Source organism: Oryctolagus cuniculus, chromosome 12 (assembly GCF_051225735.1).
Source record: "Oryctolagus cuniculus isolate XC-2025 breed Fujian yellow rabbit chromosome 12, ASM5122573v1, whole genome shotgun sequence".
NCBI classification, from domain to species: Eukaryota; Metazoa; Chordata; class Mammalia; order Lagomorpha; family Leporidae; genus Oryctolagus; species Oryctolagus cuniculus.
In genome coordinates, this window is record NC_142878.1 from 103918118 (window position 1) to 103938158 (window position 20041).

At 53.6% G+C, this 20041-nt stretch overlaps 1 protein-coding gene and 1 long non-coding RNA gene across 2 annotated transcripts; one reads left to right on the forward strand and one right to left on the reverse strand.

The window, feature by feature from the left end:
- Positions 1 to 307: 307 nt before the first annotated feature.
- On the reverse strand, positions 308 to 8785 carry TLNRD1 (talin rod domain containing 1). The gene has a single exon (XM_017337539.4). It carries the CDS (start codon positions 8783 to 8785, stop codon positions 7691 to 7693), a length of 1095 nt encoding a protein of 364 aa, XP_017193028.2. The 3' UTR covers positions 308 to 7690.
- A 3665-nt stretch (positions 8786 to 12450) lies between these two features.
- LOC149123200 (uncharacterized) lies at positions 12451 to 19734 on the forward strand. The gene is made up of 3 exons (XR_016217649.1): positions 12451 to 12588; positions 17943 to 18059; positions 18883 to 19734. It is a non-coding gene; the product is annotated as an uncharacterized LOC149123200 (long non-coding RNA).
- The last annotated feature ends 307 nt before the right edge of the window (positions 19735 to 20041 follow it).

Genomic DNA, 20041 nt, shown 5'->3' on the forward strand with positions numbered 1-20041 from the left:
TGGTTTTGGTCTGGCCCAGCCGTAGCTACTGTGGGCATTCAGGGAAAGAACCAGCAGATGGAAGCTCTCTCTCCTTCCCTGTCTCTTTGTCAATATAAGTTACAAAGTTGCCTCTGCATATCAAATACAATAAGTTACAAAGTTGCCTCGGTGTGTGTGTCTGAGAAGAGAACAGCTCTCTACTACTCCAGTCATCCAACAATGAGTCCAACGCAAGCTACTCTCCCAGGTCTGTCTTCTCCAGGATTCTGTCGGCATAACACAAGAGGACGGTGAACTTGGAAAACGCTGCTATTGCCAGCCAAAGTGCATCTCAAATTGACTTTATTGAGGCAGAGCAAGGACAGGGCTTCTAGTAGGATGTTTCCAACAGTTATGTGACTTGGAGTAAATCCCCGTAAGTAAGACGAATCAGAAAATGTGCCCCAATGCTTCCCAGACACCCAGCAAATATTGGCAACATCAGAAATTGTTGCTACCTGGCATGCTAAATCCGGCCTTATTCTACACCCAACTAGTGAATGAGATGAGAAGTCAGCCAGTGATCTGACCCTAAAGTGACAATGGGCTCAGGGCATGAATCCACGATTAGCGTGGCTCTGTCCGGTGTTCTGTGGCTGCCCAGGGAGGAGCAGAAAGTCTTGGTGAACTCAAGAGCTGCCAGTGTTTTTAGAAACCCTGGAGGGACAAGAGGCTCTGGTGGAGCTCCGCAGAGTGGGAGGAATGACTAGCACACTCGAGCTACCCGAAGGAGGCATCCCTGTGCATCCAGTGAGGGTCCTGGACAAGCCAGGTGGGACGACTTGTACTTGGTCCCAATTTAGCAGTCACTGTGGCTTGGCCAAACTGGGTCGAAAGTCACCTCCCTGCGACTCTCTCTAGCTGCAGGCCACACCTACATAATGTCCCTGGCAGACTCTCCGCTAAAAACAGAACGATGCAATGGGAACTGCAATGGACTAGCATGAGTCCCTCACCAACACAGGTGCAACACCGGGTGAGCTCTGTCAGTTCTACAAATAACTTTCCACGGTGTCTCCAACACACACCGGAAGATGCCTACATGTCTTAAAGCCTCACTGATAATTAAGCTAGAACCATACTTAACGTTTCTAGAAATATCTTTATCATGCAACTTAGATGAGAAGGAACATTACGTAAATCTTAGCTGCCAAGGAACGTTCAGGAACATTTTCATAGCAAAATTCTATTTGAAGGAAGGTGGTGGAATGATGTGTCAATTAACCTGAGAAGAGGGGGCTGGTGATGACAAAAAAAGAAAGAAAAATTAAACTGAAAGAGCACAAGGGAATCCTGGCTTCTTTACAATCTCCCGGTTCTGGCTGGTGGGGTTGGTGCTGTAGCATAGTGGGTTAAGCTGCCGCCTGTGATGCCTGCATCCCATATGAGCACGGATTGGAGTCCCTGATCCTCCACTTCTGATCCAGCTTCCTGCTAATGCACCTGGGAAAGCAGCAGAAGATGGCCCAAGTGCTGGAGCCCCTGCCACTCAAGTGAGAGACCCAGATGGAGTTCCTGGCACCTGGCTTCAGCAATGCCCAGCCGAAGCCATCTGGGACAGGGAACAAACAGATGGAAAAACTTCCACTGTATCTCCTGTGCTCTGTCATTCTCCCTTTCAAATAAATGAAGCAAATTTTTAACATAAAGCAAACTCTCCCTACTTCTACTTTAGCTTAATCTGGACACACACACGTGAGACATTTAAACAGATCTGTAAATCAAACTGCCAATGATAAAGTTTAAAATCAGTAAATGGATTTTCTCTTAGAAGACACTAGTATGTCTTAATGAGCAAACTCTTCCCAGGCGTCTGAGATGTCTGGCTGATGCTGTGCTTTGAGAAACCTAAGACCTGCAGCATTTCAGCGGGGCTGGAGGGAGGTGTGTTACCCCAAAAACAGGGCTGCACTCACTTCCAGGCCATCCTTGCGATGTTGCTCTACATTGGCTGCCTCAAACACTCCCGGGGAAGGCCAGATGATTAAGGCAAATCCACAAATGTAAAGTTTTAAAACACTGCTTCTGGCGGCTCCCCGGAGTAGACAGAACGAGAGCCCAGCACTAGGTCTTATGCTCTGCGAGAATCCATCATACATATTTGACTTAATTTCTACAAGGGGAAAACAGAGGCACTAATGTTTAGATGGCAAGCCCAGTGCGAACTACCTTGCCTCCCTCCCAGGATGCTCCCAGGGCCCAGGGACGTACATGACATCACCTTGCAAACCAACGAGATCCAAAGAACCAGGACAAATGCCAAAGTTCCCACGATCAAGAACAAAACCACAGGTAGGACAGACAACCACAGGTCTCTCCCACAGCCGTGCTTCCCCGACCTGTGCCCTGGCTATCTTCCCAAAGAGCAGGCTCATATTGGGTAAGTCCAGGCCTGGGTGGATACCTAGAGTCCGTGGATCTACCGAGCTCCTGGGCAAAGCCAGTGCCAGCTTCTGGGACCACCCAGGTTGAGTTAGCAGGCTCTGGAAGACCCCGCATGTTCAGCCCCAGCGGGCGTAACCCGAGCAGACTGCAGCTCTGGGTATCCTTATGCAAGCTATGCCGTCAGCTCTGCCCTCGACTCTGGCTGTGAGTGCAGAACTCAAAAGCAAAGTGCACCTTCTTGGGCAGCCAAGGGGCTAACAGCGGATTTCTCGTTAGTTTATCCGCCATTTTCCATAACAGAGTTAATAGCACGTGCAATACAGAGAAAGCCATTTCTATTCATTTCAGCAGGGTGCTGGAAGATGGGGGAGAACTCTGTCCTTGCAAACACACACACTCAGAGACCGAAAGAAAAGCCTGGTCTTTGCTATCTGAAGGGTCCCACAGTACCCAGGAGAAATAAAAACACCCATGCAAACAAGGACCTTGTTTGCACAAATGCCGCTGCCTCCTGGGAACAGAAGCGTTCTGGTCTCGAGTTGGCAAGGATTAAAAATTAAAAAAAAAAAAAAAAAAAAAAAACTCAGCAAAGCCCATCAGGTAGGGGTGTGCACCAGACCCTCCGGGAGGAACTAATACAACAGATAGCTCCAGCCAGAGAGTTTCTGGGCCTTGGGTTATATTTTAGGTACCAGCAGAACTGAGTGCGGGTGGCAACCTTTCACAGCAGGGGATGGGGTGGGGTGGGGAAGACCATGTCCCACTCACAGCCGCTCCCCAGCCTGAGCACACACAGGTGGCCCCAGTGCATCCGCCACCTCCAAGTCCACGTGAAAACTTCGGCACACGTGCCAAGCTCTACAGCCCAGGTCATAAAGTGTTTACTGTTCCATTAAACCAACCCCAGTGGCAGATGCTAGTGTCACATCTTTTTCTTGTAATCCATAGACAGTTAGGTCTTTGAGCCTTCCACCCTACCTTTACCGGAAGCTGGGGAGACCACTCACCTATGCAAATGACCCTAAAGAAAAACCCTACTGGTGCCAAATGGATGGAGTCACTTCACACATTCTGTATGCTTAAAAAAAAATCCTGGGTGGGGGTCTCCCTGTGTCTTTTCACACCCCAGGAAACACAGCTCAGAGGGGGCTAGTCCTATTCCAGATCCTCCCCCACCCCAACCTGCATTTTAGCACAGTCATATTCATTCAGGAAAAAACAAAACAGGGATTTCTGTGAAATTTTGCCCTTTCGAATTGCCAGATTTCTTAGATCCCTATGCTAGCTTAAAAAAAATGTGTAAAATAGCCAATCAGATGTAATTGAGGATTCCAGAATTATAAAGATGAGCATAGGGACTGGGGGGGGGGGGGAGGGAGCAGGCACAGACATAGTTTTTGCATTTCCTGACAACAAGCCAGAATGAGTAATAAAGACCAAGTTTAAAACAGCCAAAGAAAGACAGAGCTGTGCCTTTTTTTTCTCTCTTCTGGTTAAGTCTTATGTTTGAAAGGCGGTTTTGTCCTGCTTGCTTGGGGTGATTGTCGTAAATAATGGCTTTTGTTCAGAGAATTTATCAGGATTTTCCTTGCTCAGAAACACCGAAGTGAAGGAAGGGTCTGGAAGTGTCTCAGGACGGCGTGCACTCGACCTTTCTAAGAAAACTCGCCCTTGGAAGTCAGACGAACTCAGGGCTTGAGTGTGGTTTCATTTAAAAATTAAAAATAAAATTAAAAAAAAAATCAGGCCACTCTGCTTTTATTCCTGGAGCTGGTATTCCTCCGCTGACCTTATTAAACCCTATTATGAAATAGGTCTGAACCATTCCTTTTCAAAAATGAGGGGCTCTTTAAAAAAAAAAAAAAAAAACAAGTTTAGCAACTTAGTGCACTGGAGGAAAGTTAAAATGCCAAAGACCTGTGCCCAATTCCCCAGCCAAGCCACACAGCACAGACACACTGAATAATGTGTATTCCTCACCCTGGGCTCTGAGAACCCACGGGAAGAAACCAAGTGGAATTCATTGCCAGACACCTGCTGGGGGGGGGGGGGGACCTGAACTTTTCCTACAGATAGAGGAGAGGGAAAAAGGTTAAAAACGCTTCTTAAAATTTGCAATTTTGATCATCTTCAGAGGATAGAGATTTTGAAAAATCACTTGGCAAAGTCTTTAGCAACTATCATTTGGCTAGCAGAAAGCTTCAAAATTTCAACTAGCTAGCTTTCTATCCAAGTAGATTTTTTTTTTCTTTTTGGCCTTAACAGCCCTGAAAATTGTTTCTGCAAAGGAATGAGCATGAAAACAAACTGGCAATGCTTTTCTTTTCCTTAATCAAACACAAATTTGCAGATTTCTGGCCATTCTGTCACTTGTGTTTATCCCTTTAAGTTTACTCATTGTGGTGTGCATAGGTTAAATGAACCATAGAGTTAAAAACTCAATCATTACCTGTGCAAGTCTAACAATGACAACTCAGTGAAAATCTCTCCACACAGGCAGATTGTCAGGGCCCCAAATTCTTCCTGAGCCTGATCAAGATTTTGAAGAAGGGCAGGGAGAGAGAAATAAACATTCTCAAGGTCATTTTCATCTTTTAAGGACTTAAAAAAAAATCTTAAATCTACTAAGACCTAAGAGAGAAAAGCACTGCTCCCCAACCCTTATTTAGAAATGAACCAGGGGCAGGTGTGGGACACCTGCATCTCACATAAGAGCACTATTTCAAATACAGGCTAGTCTGCTTCTGATCCAGCTTCCTGCGGTGGATGATGGCTCAAGAACATGTCGGAGACCCAGCTGGAATTCCTGGCTCCTGCCTGGCCCAGTGCGCATCCGGGGAGTGAACCAATAGATGGAAGATCTAACTGCCTTCTCTGTTGCTCTTTCAAAAACAAATGAATAAAAAGATGTATTTATTTATTTGAAAGGCAGAGTTAGAGAGAGAGTGAAAGAGAAGAGACAGACCGAGACAATCTTCCATCTGCTGGTTCTCTCCCCAAGTGGCTGCAACAACCAGGGCTGGGCCAGGCTGAAGCCAGCAGCCCAGAGCTTTATCTGGGTCCCCCACATGGGTGCAGGGGCCCAAGCACTGGGGCCATCTTCTGCTGGTTTCCCAGGCTTATTAGCAGGGAGCTGCATCGGAAGTGAAGCACCCAGGACTAGCACAAGCACATATACAGAATGCAGGTGCCACAGGCTACAGCTTTACCCGCTATGCTGCAGCGCTGGCCCCAATACTTTTTTTTTTTTTTTTTTTTTTTGACAGGCAGAGTGGATAGTGAGAGAGAGACAGAGAGAAAGGTTTTCCTTTTGCCGTTGGTTCACCCTCCAATGGCCGCCACGGCTGGCGCGCTGCGGCCGGTGCACTGCGCTGATCTGAAGCCAGGGGCCAGGTGCTTCTCCTGATCTCCCATGGGGTGCACGGCCCAAGCACTTGGGCCATCCTCCACTGCACTCCCGGGCCACAGCAGAGAGCTGGTCTGGAAGAGGGGCAACCGGGACAGAATCCGGCGCCCCGATCGGGACTAGAACCCAGTGTGCCGGCGCCACAAGGCGGAGGATTAGCCTAGTGAGCCGCGGCGCCGGCCCAATAAATACATCTTAAAAATGAAAATGTTTCAACCCTACCAACGTTCAAGACTTCTCCAAACTGCAGGTGCAGCACAGTGAACCAGTCCGGGTCTTAATACGGGTTCACAGGCGTCTCACACATTCAATTTCCTGAATTCAATGAGCTGAAACAGACAGCATGGCTCTCTTCCCTCTCTGTAATACATTATGGTGAGAAATTCTTTTCAGATCCAGGGGAATTGTAAACCCTTCAGCACGACAAACCCCAAGGAAAAATGTGAACAGCATCCATTCAAAGCAGGTAGTGAGTTTTTACCCAGGTGAGGCTCCCAAGCCTCCAGCACGCTAATCTGCTGTACTTTGAGTGGGACCATGTTCAAAATCTGTTCACCATCACCAAAATAATGTTTGAAAAAATGCAGAAAAGGCAAACCGTCCTAATATAACTCCAAATGTCAATCAACAAGGCATTCTTCAAACATAAAGTCAACCATGGCCTATCATTGATGGAGGGCATAAAAAGTAGCTCCAGAAAGTCCCCCCCCAGAACTTTCCAGAATTCCTCTCCGTCTCCCTCTCAACAGGCTAGAGCTTTCTCAAGTCATGAGGATCCTGCCCGAAGAGATCTGCCTACATACCTAAAAAAAAAAAAAAAAAAAAACCACTGCCACTTGATTGACAAGACTTTCTCCATACATGGGTGCTCTGAGCTGGGAAGGCAGACAGGCAACGCTGGATTAACAAGTGCTTCCACCTAAAACTGACAGGCAGAATTCTAATCAAACTTCCGTCAGCCTGAAGCCCTGTTCTTGACGAGGGAAGGCTGAGACAGAAACAAGCCAAGTTACCTGTGCTGCAGGGGCAGCTGAAGGTGAGACAGAGACCCACACCCAAAGCCCACCCCAGCCACCAAGGCGTCATGCAAGCACGTTGACAACACCTGCCATGAAACTAGCAATGCCGCACACTTGATCTTTCTTGAGTTCTAGGCTGCTCAAAGGAGTGACTCTTGAAGAAGTCGGGAGTGGGTGGGGGGAGGCGAGGACGCACTGTACCACCACTGGAACAGCTTCCCAGGGCCGTGCAGCCCGCGAGGTCACCTCTACTGAAAAGTTAACAGTAACGGCCCAAAGCCATCTGAGAAACATAACATTTTAATAGATGAAATAAATACTCCAGTACATGCAAGGTAAAAACTTGACATCAGGGGAAGAAAAAAAAAATCACTCTATAGTGTAAATTAAAACATAAAACACACGCTCACAGTAGCTCCCCCCCCCCACATCTGCAAACCGCATGGCAAAGTCAGACTTTCCACACCAAGTATACTCCTAATTCAACACGACTGCTTCAAAAAATGACATACAAAAAAAAAAAAAAAAAAAAAAGGTAGCTACATCCACGTCTAAGGAGTGAAAACTGAGGTAACCTTTCTTTTAATTAGAAAACAAAAAGAAAACACCGAGAGAGAGAGAGAAAGAAATGAGCCCATGCCCGGCTTCCTGCCCAACGGAGAATAAAATTTAGCCAAGAAGATGGGTTGGGGGGCGACAGCGCCGGGGGTCACCCATCTTCCGTGTCCCAGGTCCTGGGCGCGGGCTCCAGGCGCGCACGGGGTTCGGGGCATGGGGACCGCTCACCTACGATTTCTTTGGTATAAACGGATGGGGCAGAGTTAGATATCTTCCTTTCGTCTGGGGGTGGGGTGGGGTGCTAATTCACAGAATTGGAATTCACTGGCGGTAAAGTCCTGGGCGAAGACCTCTCCCGTAAAGCCTGAGATAGAAGGGTACAGCCTTCAGACACGGCACACGCCGAGTTCCTCAGCCTCTCCCTGTGGTCCGACATCTTGGCGCCCCCGTCGGGGTGCTGCGCCAGATCCCTGAGGCACTGGGTCAGGAGCACGCAGGCCGACACGACGCTCATGGCGCCGCCCAGGATGGCGGTCTGCACCGCCTTGCCCTCGGCGCTCACGGCGGCCGCGCGACCCAGGAACTGCGGCTCGGTGGCGAAGCCCACCAGGGCGCTCACGGCCTGCACCAGGGGCCCGCTGAAGAGCGCGCAGCGGCTGCGCGCCAGCTCGCTGGGCGCCGCCTTGACCTCGCGCACGCACGCCAGCAGCGCCGAGGCGCTGGTGCTCATGCACTTGACGCCCAGCTTGAACTGCTCGCGGGAGAAGCGGTCCCGGGACTTGTCGCTGGCCAGGGCGCACGCGTCCGTCAGGAACTTGAGGTTGCGCGACAGGCCCTGCGACACCTCGAGCAGCAGCTGCGGGGTCATGTCGGCCAGCGGCGTGGCGCGTAGCACGGCGCAGCCCTGCTCCACCTCGTGGCGGCAGCGCGTCACGCGGTAGCGGTCCACCAGCCCCGGCTGCGCGGGCTGCGCGCCCGGCGTGGCCACGGCCGCCAGGTAGGCCGCGTGGGCCGAGCACTCGGTCAGCGACACCACCAGGTCGCCCAGCTCGGCCAGGCTGTCCCCCGCCTCGCCGAAGCGGCCCATGTTGAGCTGGCTCTGCACGTCGTGGGTGAGGATGGAGAGCCCCTTGGTGCGCGCGATGATGGTGTCCCGGCACTGCTCGAAGGACTCGGCGCCGGCGCACGACGAGGCGGCGGGACCCTCGAAGAGCACGGGCCGCGCCTCGCTGGACAGCAGCAGCAGGTCGGCCACCAGCTGCATCTTGCCCTTGCAGTGGTCGCACACGGACACCAGCCTCTTGCGCGGCTGCGAGCAGGCCCCGCCGCCACCGCCCGCAGGAGCCGGAGAAGCCGCCGCCTCGCCACTGGGCTTGCCGGCGCTGCCGCTAGCCATCGCGCCCGGCGGGCACTGGCATGCCGCTGGGGAGCCTGCTTCCACCGCCGCGGCGCCGTCCCCGCACCATCATGCCATCCACCGCCGCGGGCGCAGGGTGCTGGGCGGCGGCGCGCGGCGGGCCCGCGGGCCAGGGGGCGCCGGGGGCGCTCGGGGGCGCGGCGCGGGGCTGCGGCGTTCGGCCTCCCAGCCGGCTTGCAGGAGTCATGAACCGGGGCAGGGCACACTCAGAGTCCGCGCCCCTCGCCGCCGGGCTGCCAGGAAAGTCCCCTCTGCTGGGCCGCCGCCGCCGCCGCCTCCGCCGCCGCCTTCCTGGGCATGGCCCGGCCCGGCGCGGGGAAGCTGGGAGTTGTCTTTCCTTCCTTCCTTCCTTTCTTTGAAACCAAAATCCTTTCCTCGGGGAGGAGCGCGGGTGGCGGCTCCGGCGCGCTGCGTTGCGCTGTCAGCCGCCGCGGGGCCGGCGGCGCACGTGGGCTCCGGGCGCCGGGACCCCGTCAGGCGGCAGCGCTGGCCCGCGACGGCGGCCGCGCCCGGCGCATCTCCTGCCTCCGGCCCTCGCGCAGCGGCGCCGGGCGGCCGGGGCTGCAGGGCCGAGGGTGTGGCTGGCGCTGTGGCGGCCGCGCCGAGTCAGAGTCGGGCGGGAGCCTGCCCGGATGGCGCACAGCGGCCGCCCCGCTCGCCCGTCCGCGCGCCACGCCCGGGCGTGCCGGGCTCCGCGGCGGCCCCTTCCCGCCTGGCCGGCTCAGAGCGCGCGGCCCGGCGCCGCGGCGGCACGCCCTCCCCGACCGCGCGCCCGGCGGCCGGCCGCTGGCTGTGGGCGCAGGTCCATCGTCGTCGCCTCCTGGTCGCGGGCCCGCGGCGGCTGAAGTCTCCCGAGGCCCCGGGCCCCGCGCATCGGACGCCCCTGCGCGCGTCTCCCCGGCGGCGCGGCCGACTCAGAAGGTCTCGGACGCGCTGCGGCCACCGGCCCGGGCTCCGGCTCCTGCCATTTTTGTCCACCGCCAACTTCCGAGCGAGAGGGGCGAAACTGAAAGGAAGGGCGGGGGCCGCGGGGCCGGCACCCGCCTCCTCCCCGCGCGGCTCACCTCGGAGCGCGGCCGCCGCGGGCTTCTCCCCTGCTGTGCGCGCCTCGCCCCCGGGCTCGCCGCCGCCGCCGCCGCCTCGGCCGTGACCTCTCCGGAGCCTATAGAAATCTTTTGTGTGGCGTCACCGCCTTTCGTTTAAATCCCGCTTCCTCCTTTCGCCCTTCCTCCCGCCCCCTCCGCCGCTCCCGGATGCTTGCGCGATGCGCTGCTCCTCCCCCGGGAAGCTGGGTGGCTGCGGGGGGACGCCGCCGCCGCCCTGCGCGCCCGCCCTGGCTGCGGGGCCGGTGGTCCCTGGCCTATCCCGGGCTTATGCCCGGCTTCGCCCCCGCGGCTGCGGGAGGCAGCCCCGCCTCGGGCCGAAGGGGTCTCTGCGCACCCGCGTGGGAGGTCGGGGCGCAGCAGCCGCTCGGCCTTACGTAAGCGCTCGGCCGGTCGGCCGGGGGGCCCCGCGCCTCCTTCCCGCCCCAGCCAGCGAGTCTCAAAGGGGGGACCTGTTTCCAGGGCAGGACGCTGGGCCAACCTCGCCTGGGGACTCGCTGGGGTCCGAGCACCCTCTCGAAGCGCTTCCCCTGGCCTTTGTTGTGTTGGCTCCTCTTCCTCCGCGGGGTTCTGGCCGGCGGTGCGGGGCAGAGCGAGAGGGAGAGCCCGGGATCCCGAGTCCCGAGAGAGGGGCCCCTTGCTCGCCGCCGCCGCCGCCTCGCCTCGCCCTCGGACTGCATGGGCCGGGTGCAGTTCCAGCGCCGGCCTTGCACCCGCCGGCCTGGGGCCCATCCTAACCCGATTATTGAGGGACTGCGACCTGGCGCGGGTTCTGCCTCCCACGTTGTCCCATCGCTGGGCACCGCCCGCTTGAGGACATTCTGGGAAGCCAGGCTCCCTCTGGGCGAGGAATAGGGGCCCTGAGCGGAACCGATGCTTCACCCCCCACCTCCTGGGCGTTATCAGGACCCTGTGCGTCCGGAAGTAGTTGTAACACCTGGGCTTCCTCCCAGCCCTGCCCCCTCCCAGGGGCCCCTGAGGCTGGCAGGCTGTGCTGGGCCAGGCTGCGTTAATGGTTAATGGTCGTCCCCCACCCCCCAACCCCCAACGCAGGCCGCCTTTTCTTTCTTTCTTTCTTTCTTTCTTTTTTTTTTCTTTCCTTTTTTCCTTAGCCAGTTACAAATGTTAACTTCCAGGTAGGAGGAGGTTGCAGTGGTCCTCCAGGCGCAGCTCCGAGAGGAAGCTCTTAATACATCCAGGGGCAGCAGGTACAAGGCCGGCTGCAGTTAGTGGCCTGCCTTACTCCTGACAATGCCCTTAGCTGGCTTTCCGGGCCTAGATGAGCCTGCTCATTTTGCAATCAGAGGTCAATGAAGCTGAAGACTAACCCAGCAGAAATTCTGTAGCGCTAATCCCCTATTTTTTCTACGAGGGAAGAAACGGTGGAATAAATTTAGCTCTTTCCATGGTAACCCAGGAATAGCACCTCAGTCCCAAGCTCCAGAAACTTAGGAGACAGAAGTCAAAAATCTCTGTCTAGTTTAGGGCTTTGGGGTATAAGTACACACACACACACACACAACCAGCCACACACACAGCCACAACCACTTGGTGCTTCTGGGGTCCTATTTGCTGCTGCTTTTTTTTTTTTTTAAGATTTATTTTATTTATTTGAAAGAGTTACAGAGAAAGGTAGAGACAGGTCTTCCATCCTTTGGTTCACTCCCCAAATGGCTGCAACAGCCGGAGTTGTGATCCGAAGCCAGGAGCCAAGAGCTTCTTCTGGGTCTCCCACGTGGGTGCAGGGGCCCAAGGACTTGGGCTATCTTCTACTGCTTTCTCAAGCTATAGCAGAGAGCTGGATCCATCCTTTGGTTCACTCCCCAAATGGCTGCAACGGCCGGAGTTGTGATCCGAAGCCAGGAGCCAAGAGCTTCTTCTGGGTCTCCCACGTGGGTGCAGGGGCCCAAGGACTTGGGCCATCTTCTACTGCTTTCTCAAGCTATAGCAGAGAGCTGGATCCAAAGAGGAGCAGCCGGGACTCGAACCGGCACCCATATGGGATGCAGCGCTTCAGGCCAGGGCTTTTAACCCTCTGCGCCACAGCGCCGGCTCCAGCTGATGCTGTCTTGTTGCTGTACTAGTGCTAACCATGGATGATCCCACTCAGTTCAGTAATTGTGGTTTAGCATAGAAAGTGGGTAGTCTTTGGGGTCCTTCCTGCTTCCTTTTTATTGGGGCACCTCCTCCTACACCCGCCCTTCCAGGTAGTGTGCCTGCCTTCCTGTCAGCCCAACTCCCTGCCATTGTTCATTCAAGCCACAGACCCTGTGCACCTGCCAGGCGTCAGGTCCTGCCAGGCACCAAAGGTACATAATCAGTACAGTTAACAGCACGTCCCAACCTCCGGGTAAGAGAGTCCAGGGAAGGCAACAGCTTCACAAACTAGTAATCACCAGCTCACCATTGCTACAAGGAGAGCATAAAGAAACTAGCAGAGAGGAATAAGCTTACCAAATATGCAGGGCGCAGTCAGCATCATGTGATTCCTTCTGGCCAATGAGATGAAGTATAGCCGAGATGGGCCTGGTCATGTGATTTCCTTTGACCAATAAAATGAAGTGTTGCCCAGATAGGCATTTCCGGGAGGTCAAAGCAACCGGAAGCTAGCCGGCAGCTTGCCGCAGCCTCACACTTTGTCGGAAGTGCTTTGCAGATTGCTCCAGTTGGTGAGCCCAGGTAACTGCCCAGAGCATTCTCGAGCTGCATTCGAGGTGGCACGAGAGTACAAGGTGGATTTGTTGGGGGGAGGGCCGGAGACTGTGGGTGATTGATTGCTGTATCTTAGTCTCTGTTGACTCCTGCCCCCCCCTTCGCTCTTCGGCTGCGTGAGGCTGCACAGCAGCCCAGCTGCACCTGTAAGGAACGAGCCCTCAAACACCCCGGATCTGCCAGCACCTGCCTCTTGGCCTTCCCTGCCTCCCTGCCTCCAGCGCTGGAAGCAATAGATTTCTATGACTTAATAAAGAACCCAATCAAAGGTATTTTGTTATAGCAGTACAAAGAGATGAAGATATCGAGGGAGGGAGGGAAGCTGAGAGTGAGTGGATGGAGAGTCGCCCAGGAGGGGCTGGTGCCATGCTGGCCCTGGCTGATGGAGTCTCAGCGCTGGATCAAGGCCCGTGCTGCGAAGGCATGCAATAAAGAAGCGAAGAAGCCGGATGCTGGGTGGAAGGGCATGTGGCACCGTGGGGAAGACCCCCACCTGGGGCGCCTGCATCCCAGATGCACTCCTGATCCCAGCTTCCCGCATGTGTACGAACGCTAGGAAGCAGCGGATGCTGGCCCAGGCCCCTGCGTCTCCAACACCCATGTGGGAGACCTGGATTGAGTTTCCAGCTCCTGGTTTCAGCCTGGCCCAGCCCCAGCTGGCATGAACCAGAGGATGGGAGATTTCGCTCTGTGCAAATCAAACAAAAGTGGTTGCAAAGAGAGAGCTGGGTGGTGGTGGGGTTGGGGCTGTGAGCAGCAGGCTGGGGAAACAGCATTGCCCTCCCTTCTTGCCTGTTTTAGGGAGGTGCAGGTGCACCCCCTGAACTCCAGGCAGGCATCAAATCACAGTGTGGATGCACTTGTTGTTTTAATGGTGGTAAAATATCCCAGTATCAAATAGCCGTCTTGAGCGTTTTAGATGGATAGCTCAGTGGTACCAAGTTCATTGTTGTGTAGTCATCCCACCATCCATCCTCAGAACTCTTCCGTGTTTCTGAACTGAAACTCCATACCCGTTAAACAGCAACTCCCCATCGCCATGCCCCAGGTGCTGGCAGCCATCGTAGCCGTCCTAACACGTTCTGTCTCTATGAATTTGACTACTTGAGGTGCCTCATCTAAGTGGAATCACACGTTTGTCTTTTATGTCTGGCTTAACTTCACTCAGCATGATGTCTTCAAGGCTCATCCATATTGTGGCATGGGTCAGAATTTCATTCCTTCTGTTAAGTCCACTGGGTTTTGATACTGCATCCCAGACCTCATGTACCTACCTGCAACCAAGCTGTTTCTGTCGACAGTGACACCTGGTGGTCAGTACATGACATTGTCCCTTCCTTAATGTAGCTTTAAATTCTCCTTGTTCCGTTTTGGGGCTCAGTCTTGGGTCCTCTTTCTTGTGCATTTCCAGACATCAAAAGAGAAGGATTTCTGTATGTTAAGTGTCTTCCTATCCCTCCTCCCACAGGAGCTGGATGGGAGCCCACAGTTCACTGGGGAGCAGGACTGCTGTGTAACAGGACTCCCATTTCTTGCACGGCCTCTTGCGCTCTGGCATATTTTGTCCCCATCCACTGAGAACACCAGGACAGAGCCTCACCTCTCAGTCCCATGACCGCCTCATCCTCACCTTCCACTCCCCTCCCTCCTAAAATGTTCAAAGCAATTGCACGATGATGGGTAATTTGAATGGAATGCCATGAGAATGTCCGATGGAATTAGGTATCTTCTCCTTATATCTCGGAGGGAAGAGGGCAGGCATTTCCATCAACATCTTGTGAGTGTTAGTAGGCCCCTGCCTTTCAGAAAACAGTCGGTGGGGGAGGTGTGTAGCCCAGGGGTGAAGACACCTACATCCCATACTGGAATGCCTGAGTTTGAGTCCCGGCTCCCACTCCCGACTCCAGCTTCCTGCTAAAGCAGACCCTGGGAGGCAGCAGGTGACAGCTCCAGTGGTTGGACTTCTCCTACTTCTGTGGGGGACCTGGATTTCATTCCCAGCTCTGGCTTCCATCATCCCACCCCTGGCCATTGCAGGAATTCAAGGAGTAAACCAAAAGATGGGAGATCTCCCACACCTTCTGTATGTGTCTGTCAAATAATTAAGTAGGGTTTTCTTTGTAAATATTTATTTATTTATTTGAGAAGTAGAGTTACAGATAGAGGGAGAGAAGAGAGAAAGGTCTCCCATCTGCTGGTTCACTCCCAACTGGCTGTAATGACAGGAGCCAGGAGCTTCTTCCAGGTCTCCCATGTGGTTGCAGGCGCCCAAGCACTGGGGCCATCTTCTTCTGCTTTCCCAGGCCACAGCAGAGAGCTGGATCAGAAGTGGAGCAGCTGGGACTTGAACCAGTGCCCATATGGGATGCCAGCACCACAGCCAGAGGCTTAGCCTCCTATGCCACAGTGCCGGCCCCTAAATAAGTTTTAATACAATTGATGTTTGTTAGCTGTAGCGAAAAAAGAGAAAATGCAGAGAAAAGGTCAATTTAAAAATCCCCCTGCTTCGAGATGGCCCCATTATATACATTGGAGGGGTCTTCAGCAGGTTCGTGGGTAATGCATCTTATGGGAAAGCTGTGTATGTGGTTCAAGATCTGCGCCAAGGTGAACTTGCGTTAGCTCCTAAAGCACATGTCTGAGCAGGGTCGGATGTAAGGCAGCAGGAAGGGTAAGAAGACCCCCAGCAGAGCAACATGGATTCCGCTAAAACGTGAAGCAAGGGGCCGGCGCCTTGGCTCACTAGGCTAATCCTCTGCCTTGTGGCGTAGCACACTGGGTTCTAGCCCCAGTCGGGGTGCCGGATTCTGTCCCGGTTGCCCCTCTTCCAGGCCAGCTCTCTGCTGTGGCCCGGGAGTGCAGTGGAGGATGGCCCAAGTGCTTGGGCCCTGCACTCCATGGGAGACCGGGATAAGTACCTGGCTCCTGGCTTCGGATCAGCACGGTGCGCCGGCCACAGCGCGCCAACCTCGGCAGCCATTGGAGGGTGAACCAACGGCAAAGGAAGACCTTTGTTTCTCTCTCTCTCACTGTCCACTCTGCCTGTCAAAAAAATTAAAAAAAAAAAAGTGAAGCAAGGGCGAACATCACATTGATGGTGAAGCTTGGGTGAAATCGTTGAGGCTTTATGGAAAGTGTACAGGGACGATGCCATCAAAGAAGTGGGCAGTTTACAAACGGATAATGCACTGTAGGAAGGCATGAGAGGTGGCCAAAAATGAGGCCTGCAGCTGCAGACCATACACATCGCTTAGCGAGGAAAAGCAACCTTGTTCGTGCCCTGAGTCAGGAGGTCTGAATTAGCAGCAGAAACCACAGCCGACACTGTAGATGGCTCCTGGAAAGATTGGTGGAGCAAACTTTCTCCTCAATGCATTGCAATACGGTTGTGCCCAGCTAGTTAGACAGGACCACAGGTTTCCCGGGGCCTGCGTTACGGTGCAATGGATTAAGCCTCCACTTGCCTGTTCAACTTCCGGCTGCTCTGGTTCAATCCAGCTTCCTGTTCATGCACCTGTTAGTGCACCTGTTAGGGCAGTGCTGGGGCCCCTGCTAGCCCTGTGGGCAATCCAGATGGAGTTCCTGGATCCTGGCTTTGGCCTGAACCAGACCTGGCCATTTAGGGAGTGAATCAGCAGGTGGAGTATTTCTCTCTCTCGCTCTCGCTCTTGCTCTCGCTCTGCCTTTCAAAATAATTAATCATAGAAAAAAAAAAAAGAACACAGGTCTTCAATAGAAGTTTTAAACACCAGGATCAAGATCCTGAAGCATTTCTTCTAAGAACTGGAAGAGGGGATGAACCTGGCTTTACCAGTACCATCCTGAAAACAAAGCACAAGCAACTTAGTGGCTACCGAGAGGTAGTAGTGGGTGGTCCACCCACAACAAGAGCAGACCAGTGAGCAGCAGCACTGGGTCGCCCCTGGGGCTTTGCTGACTGTCTGGAGGGCTAAGAACAATAATCTGCTTCCAACTTGGGAAAGCACCACCAGAGACTGCACCATCGTGTTTCCACCCCTTCCTCTCATCAGATATAGGCAGTTTTGTGAGGGTTCTGAGGGTGAATCCTTGAACATCTACCTTCCAGTCCTGATCGGGCTCCTTCTGTTTTTTTTTTTTTTTTTTTTTTTCCCTTATCTCAGGAAGCCTGTAAAGGGCCCCCCTTTTTCTCTGGCTGATGATATGAAGACTGTGCTGACCTGGGGATGTTCCCACCCCCCTCAGGTCTTTAGGGCTGGGCTGAACGAATGGTACCTCACTTCCGAAAGTGTGTGTCTGAAGTTGATGGAGATTATGTTAAGAGATTGTACTTTTATTTTTGAAAGGGGGAGAGAGAGAGAGAGCGAGAGCGCTTCCAGCTGCTGTCTCGCTCCCCACATGCCTGCAGCAGCAAAGCCAGGGGCGCAGCGCCGAGTCCAGGTCTCCCCGATGGGTGGCAGGGACTCCGTTATTTGAGCCGCCACCTGCTGCCTCCTGGATGTCCATTGGCAGGAGGCCGGGTCAGAAGCAGAGCCAGCAGTCCAACTCTGGCACTCCAATATGGGATGCAAGCACCCCACGCACCGGTTTAACCTGCAGCCCCTCGGCAGCCAACTGGTCACCTAGTTTTCATCCAGAAAAGCTCCACCCTCAGAAGTGAGTGGGCTTGCCCATAGTGTATATTATCTTTATTTTTATCCTGGCCCAAGTTATAGGTAATATATATATATATATATATATATATGTAAAACTTGTTTGGACTTGCAGTTTCTTGATACCTCACAAGCTTCTGCACTCTCACCCCCTATGAATTGGCCATTTATTGTTTGTTTGTTTGTTTTTTGACAGGCAGAGTGGACAGTGAGAGAGAGAGAGAGAGAGAGAGAGAGAGAAAGGTCTTCCTTTGCCATTGGTTCACTGCCCAATGGCTGCTGTGGCCGGCGCACCTTGCTGATCCAAAGGCAGGAGCCAGGTGCTTCTCCTGGTCTCCCATGGGGTGCAGGTGCCCAAGCACTTGGGCCATCCTCCACTGCCCTCCCGGGCCACAGCAGAGAGCTGGCCTGGAAGAGGGGCAACCAGGACAGAATCCGGCGCCCTGACCGGGACTAGAACCCGGTGTGCCGGCGCCGCAAGGTGGAGGATTAGCCTAGTGAGCTGCAGCGCCGGCCATTTATTCTTATCCTTTGGGGAGTTACCTGTTGTGTCCTTTCCAAGTTTTCAGTCTGGCTGTTCATCTGCAGAACATATGGTTGTATATCTGGGGTTCCTCCGCACTTCCTGTTTAACTGTTTTTTTCCTGGTGTTTGGCAAACAGGTTTTGATTGTTCTGTTTAACTCCATAGGTGCTGCTTTTCTGTTCCCAAAGAATAGGGGTGACCCGAAGTGCACACCTGCCCAGGCTGGGCCAATCAATCGCACTCAGTACTGAGAGTTTGAAAGTAGGAAGCCAAAGACAACGAGTGAGTTGCTGAGAATATGTAACAATTTCTATGAAGTGTGCATGTCCTTCTATGTAATTAAAACATTTTGAATAAATTTAGGGGCATATTAAAGACCAGGAAGGGTGCAGCACCTCGTTTCTTGCAACTGGATTAAAAAGCAGCAATGGTTGGCTCTCCCATCCCATCCAAGCACCTCCCCCAGGCCCCTCCTCCCACACCTTCCCATGAGCCAACCATTGAAAGGTCAGTTAAAAGGCACAGCCCTCCGTCCTGAATAAGTGGTGACCGTGCCGGGCCAGTGCTTCCATTTTTGGAAAATCATTCCTGCTTAATTCCAAAAAGCGCCTCCTCTGTCCCAGAGTGACACAGAAACTAGGGTGACCCTGGATTAGCGCGTGAGTGAGATGTGCTGATTCCAGGGTCTTTTAAAAGCTTATTTTTAAAAACATGTGATTCACATACTTAGTATGGAGGTACTATACAATGTTTCAACACACATAGATACAGCGTGAACTGATCAAGTCAGGCAATCAACATTTCCTTGTCTTGTTGTTTGGAGCCTGCCAGCCCCTCTCTTCTAGGTCTTTATATAGCATTTAATATATGATTGTGAGGGACAGGCCTCACACTGTGCTGCCTGGGTACTCGTTGGCCAGCAACCTCCCTCTACGGCCCTCGACCCCACCCTTCCCGGCCTCTAGGAATCACTGTTCAATGAGAGTTGGTTTTGCTATCCACTGGGCCGCTTAGAGCAGCAGGCAGCATTAAATTGAGAGCAGTGAGAGGCTGGTGGCTGCATTTCAGCCTTGGTGATGTAATCTCTCTCCCGTCCTCTCTGCAGACTCGGACTGCTCTGCCCCAGACCTGGGTCACCCATGTCAGCCCATTTCCGGCAGTGCCCAGTTTAACTACGCTGTGTGCCTCACTGAATGACCCGGATGGTGCTATGGTAGAGCTAAGGCACCAAGGAAAGCGGAGTCCCATTGTCCAGCACACGGGGGGGCTCAGATCCTCACCCTGCCTCAGCGCCAGCTAGGTGATCTCAGGCAAATGACGTCATTCCCAAGCCAGGATTTCCTCTGCGTGGACACGGGGATATTATCATGACAATCATCCATTCAAGGCCCGCTGTCCTGCAAGCCGCATTCAAACTCACTGCAGATTGCTGCTCTCCCCTGCTGGTCCAAAAAAGCTCCAAGGACCAGGCTGTTGGATCGTCAGCATCAGAGCCTCACCTGGTTCTGAAACACTCCTCCCAGCGTTGAACCGAAGCGCATTCCCGGGGCCAAAAGAAATCGCACAGTTCACAATGTGGAAAATGCCAGCGATCCAGACGGGCTCACGTCAGAGGATTCCGAGCTGGGCTGATTTCCTCCGCGGATGAAAGTAGCCCTGGAACTTTCTCTCGCACAACCCCAGCACAGTTTGTAATGCCCGTGCAGCCTTTGCTTCTCTATAACTAGAAGCTGGGGGGAGGGGGTGGGGCAAGGCTCCTGGCCCTTTTTGCACCTTAACTTGGCAGCTGGGAACATGAGCTACCAGGGGACCCCTCCCAACAGAGCACATGATCGGCTACAGCTGTGCATGGTTTTTAGCATGACTGCACCAGCGCGGGGCTCCAAGCCACTGGGTGGAGCAGGGTGCCCTGGGGAGAAGCCTTATGACATTTCCCTTATGATTTCAGCAAAGAAAAAAAATAATAAAACACAACTCTTTTTTTTTTTCTGATGTGTTGTTTCTGTGCTTGGTCAACAGGAGCTATCACAGCAGGTTTACGTGTTTATGCACATGTGAATGGCCACAGGCCCAGCGTCCACTATAGCAGGAGGGAATTTAAACTGTGGGATTCTTAGGAGTGAAGGGAAGTCAGACATTGCTGGCTACTTGCCTGCTTGACCTCAACTGTGTTCTTGAAGAACGATGGAGAAAAGGGAGAGAGCCTCCATCTGTTGGTTGGCTCCCCAAATGCCCACAATGCCTGGGCTGAGCCGGAAGCCATG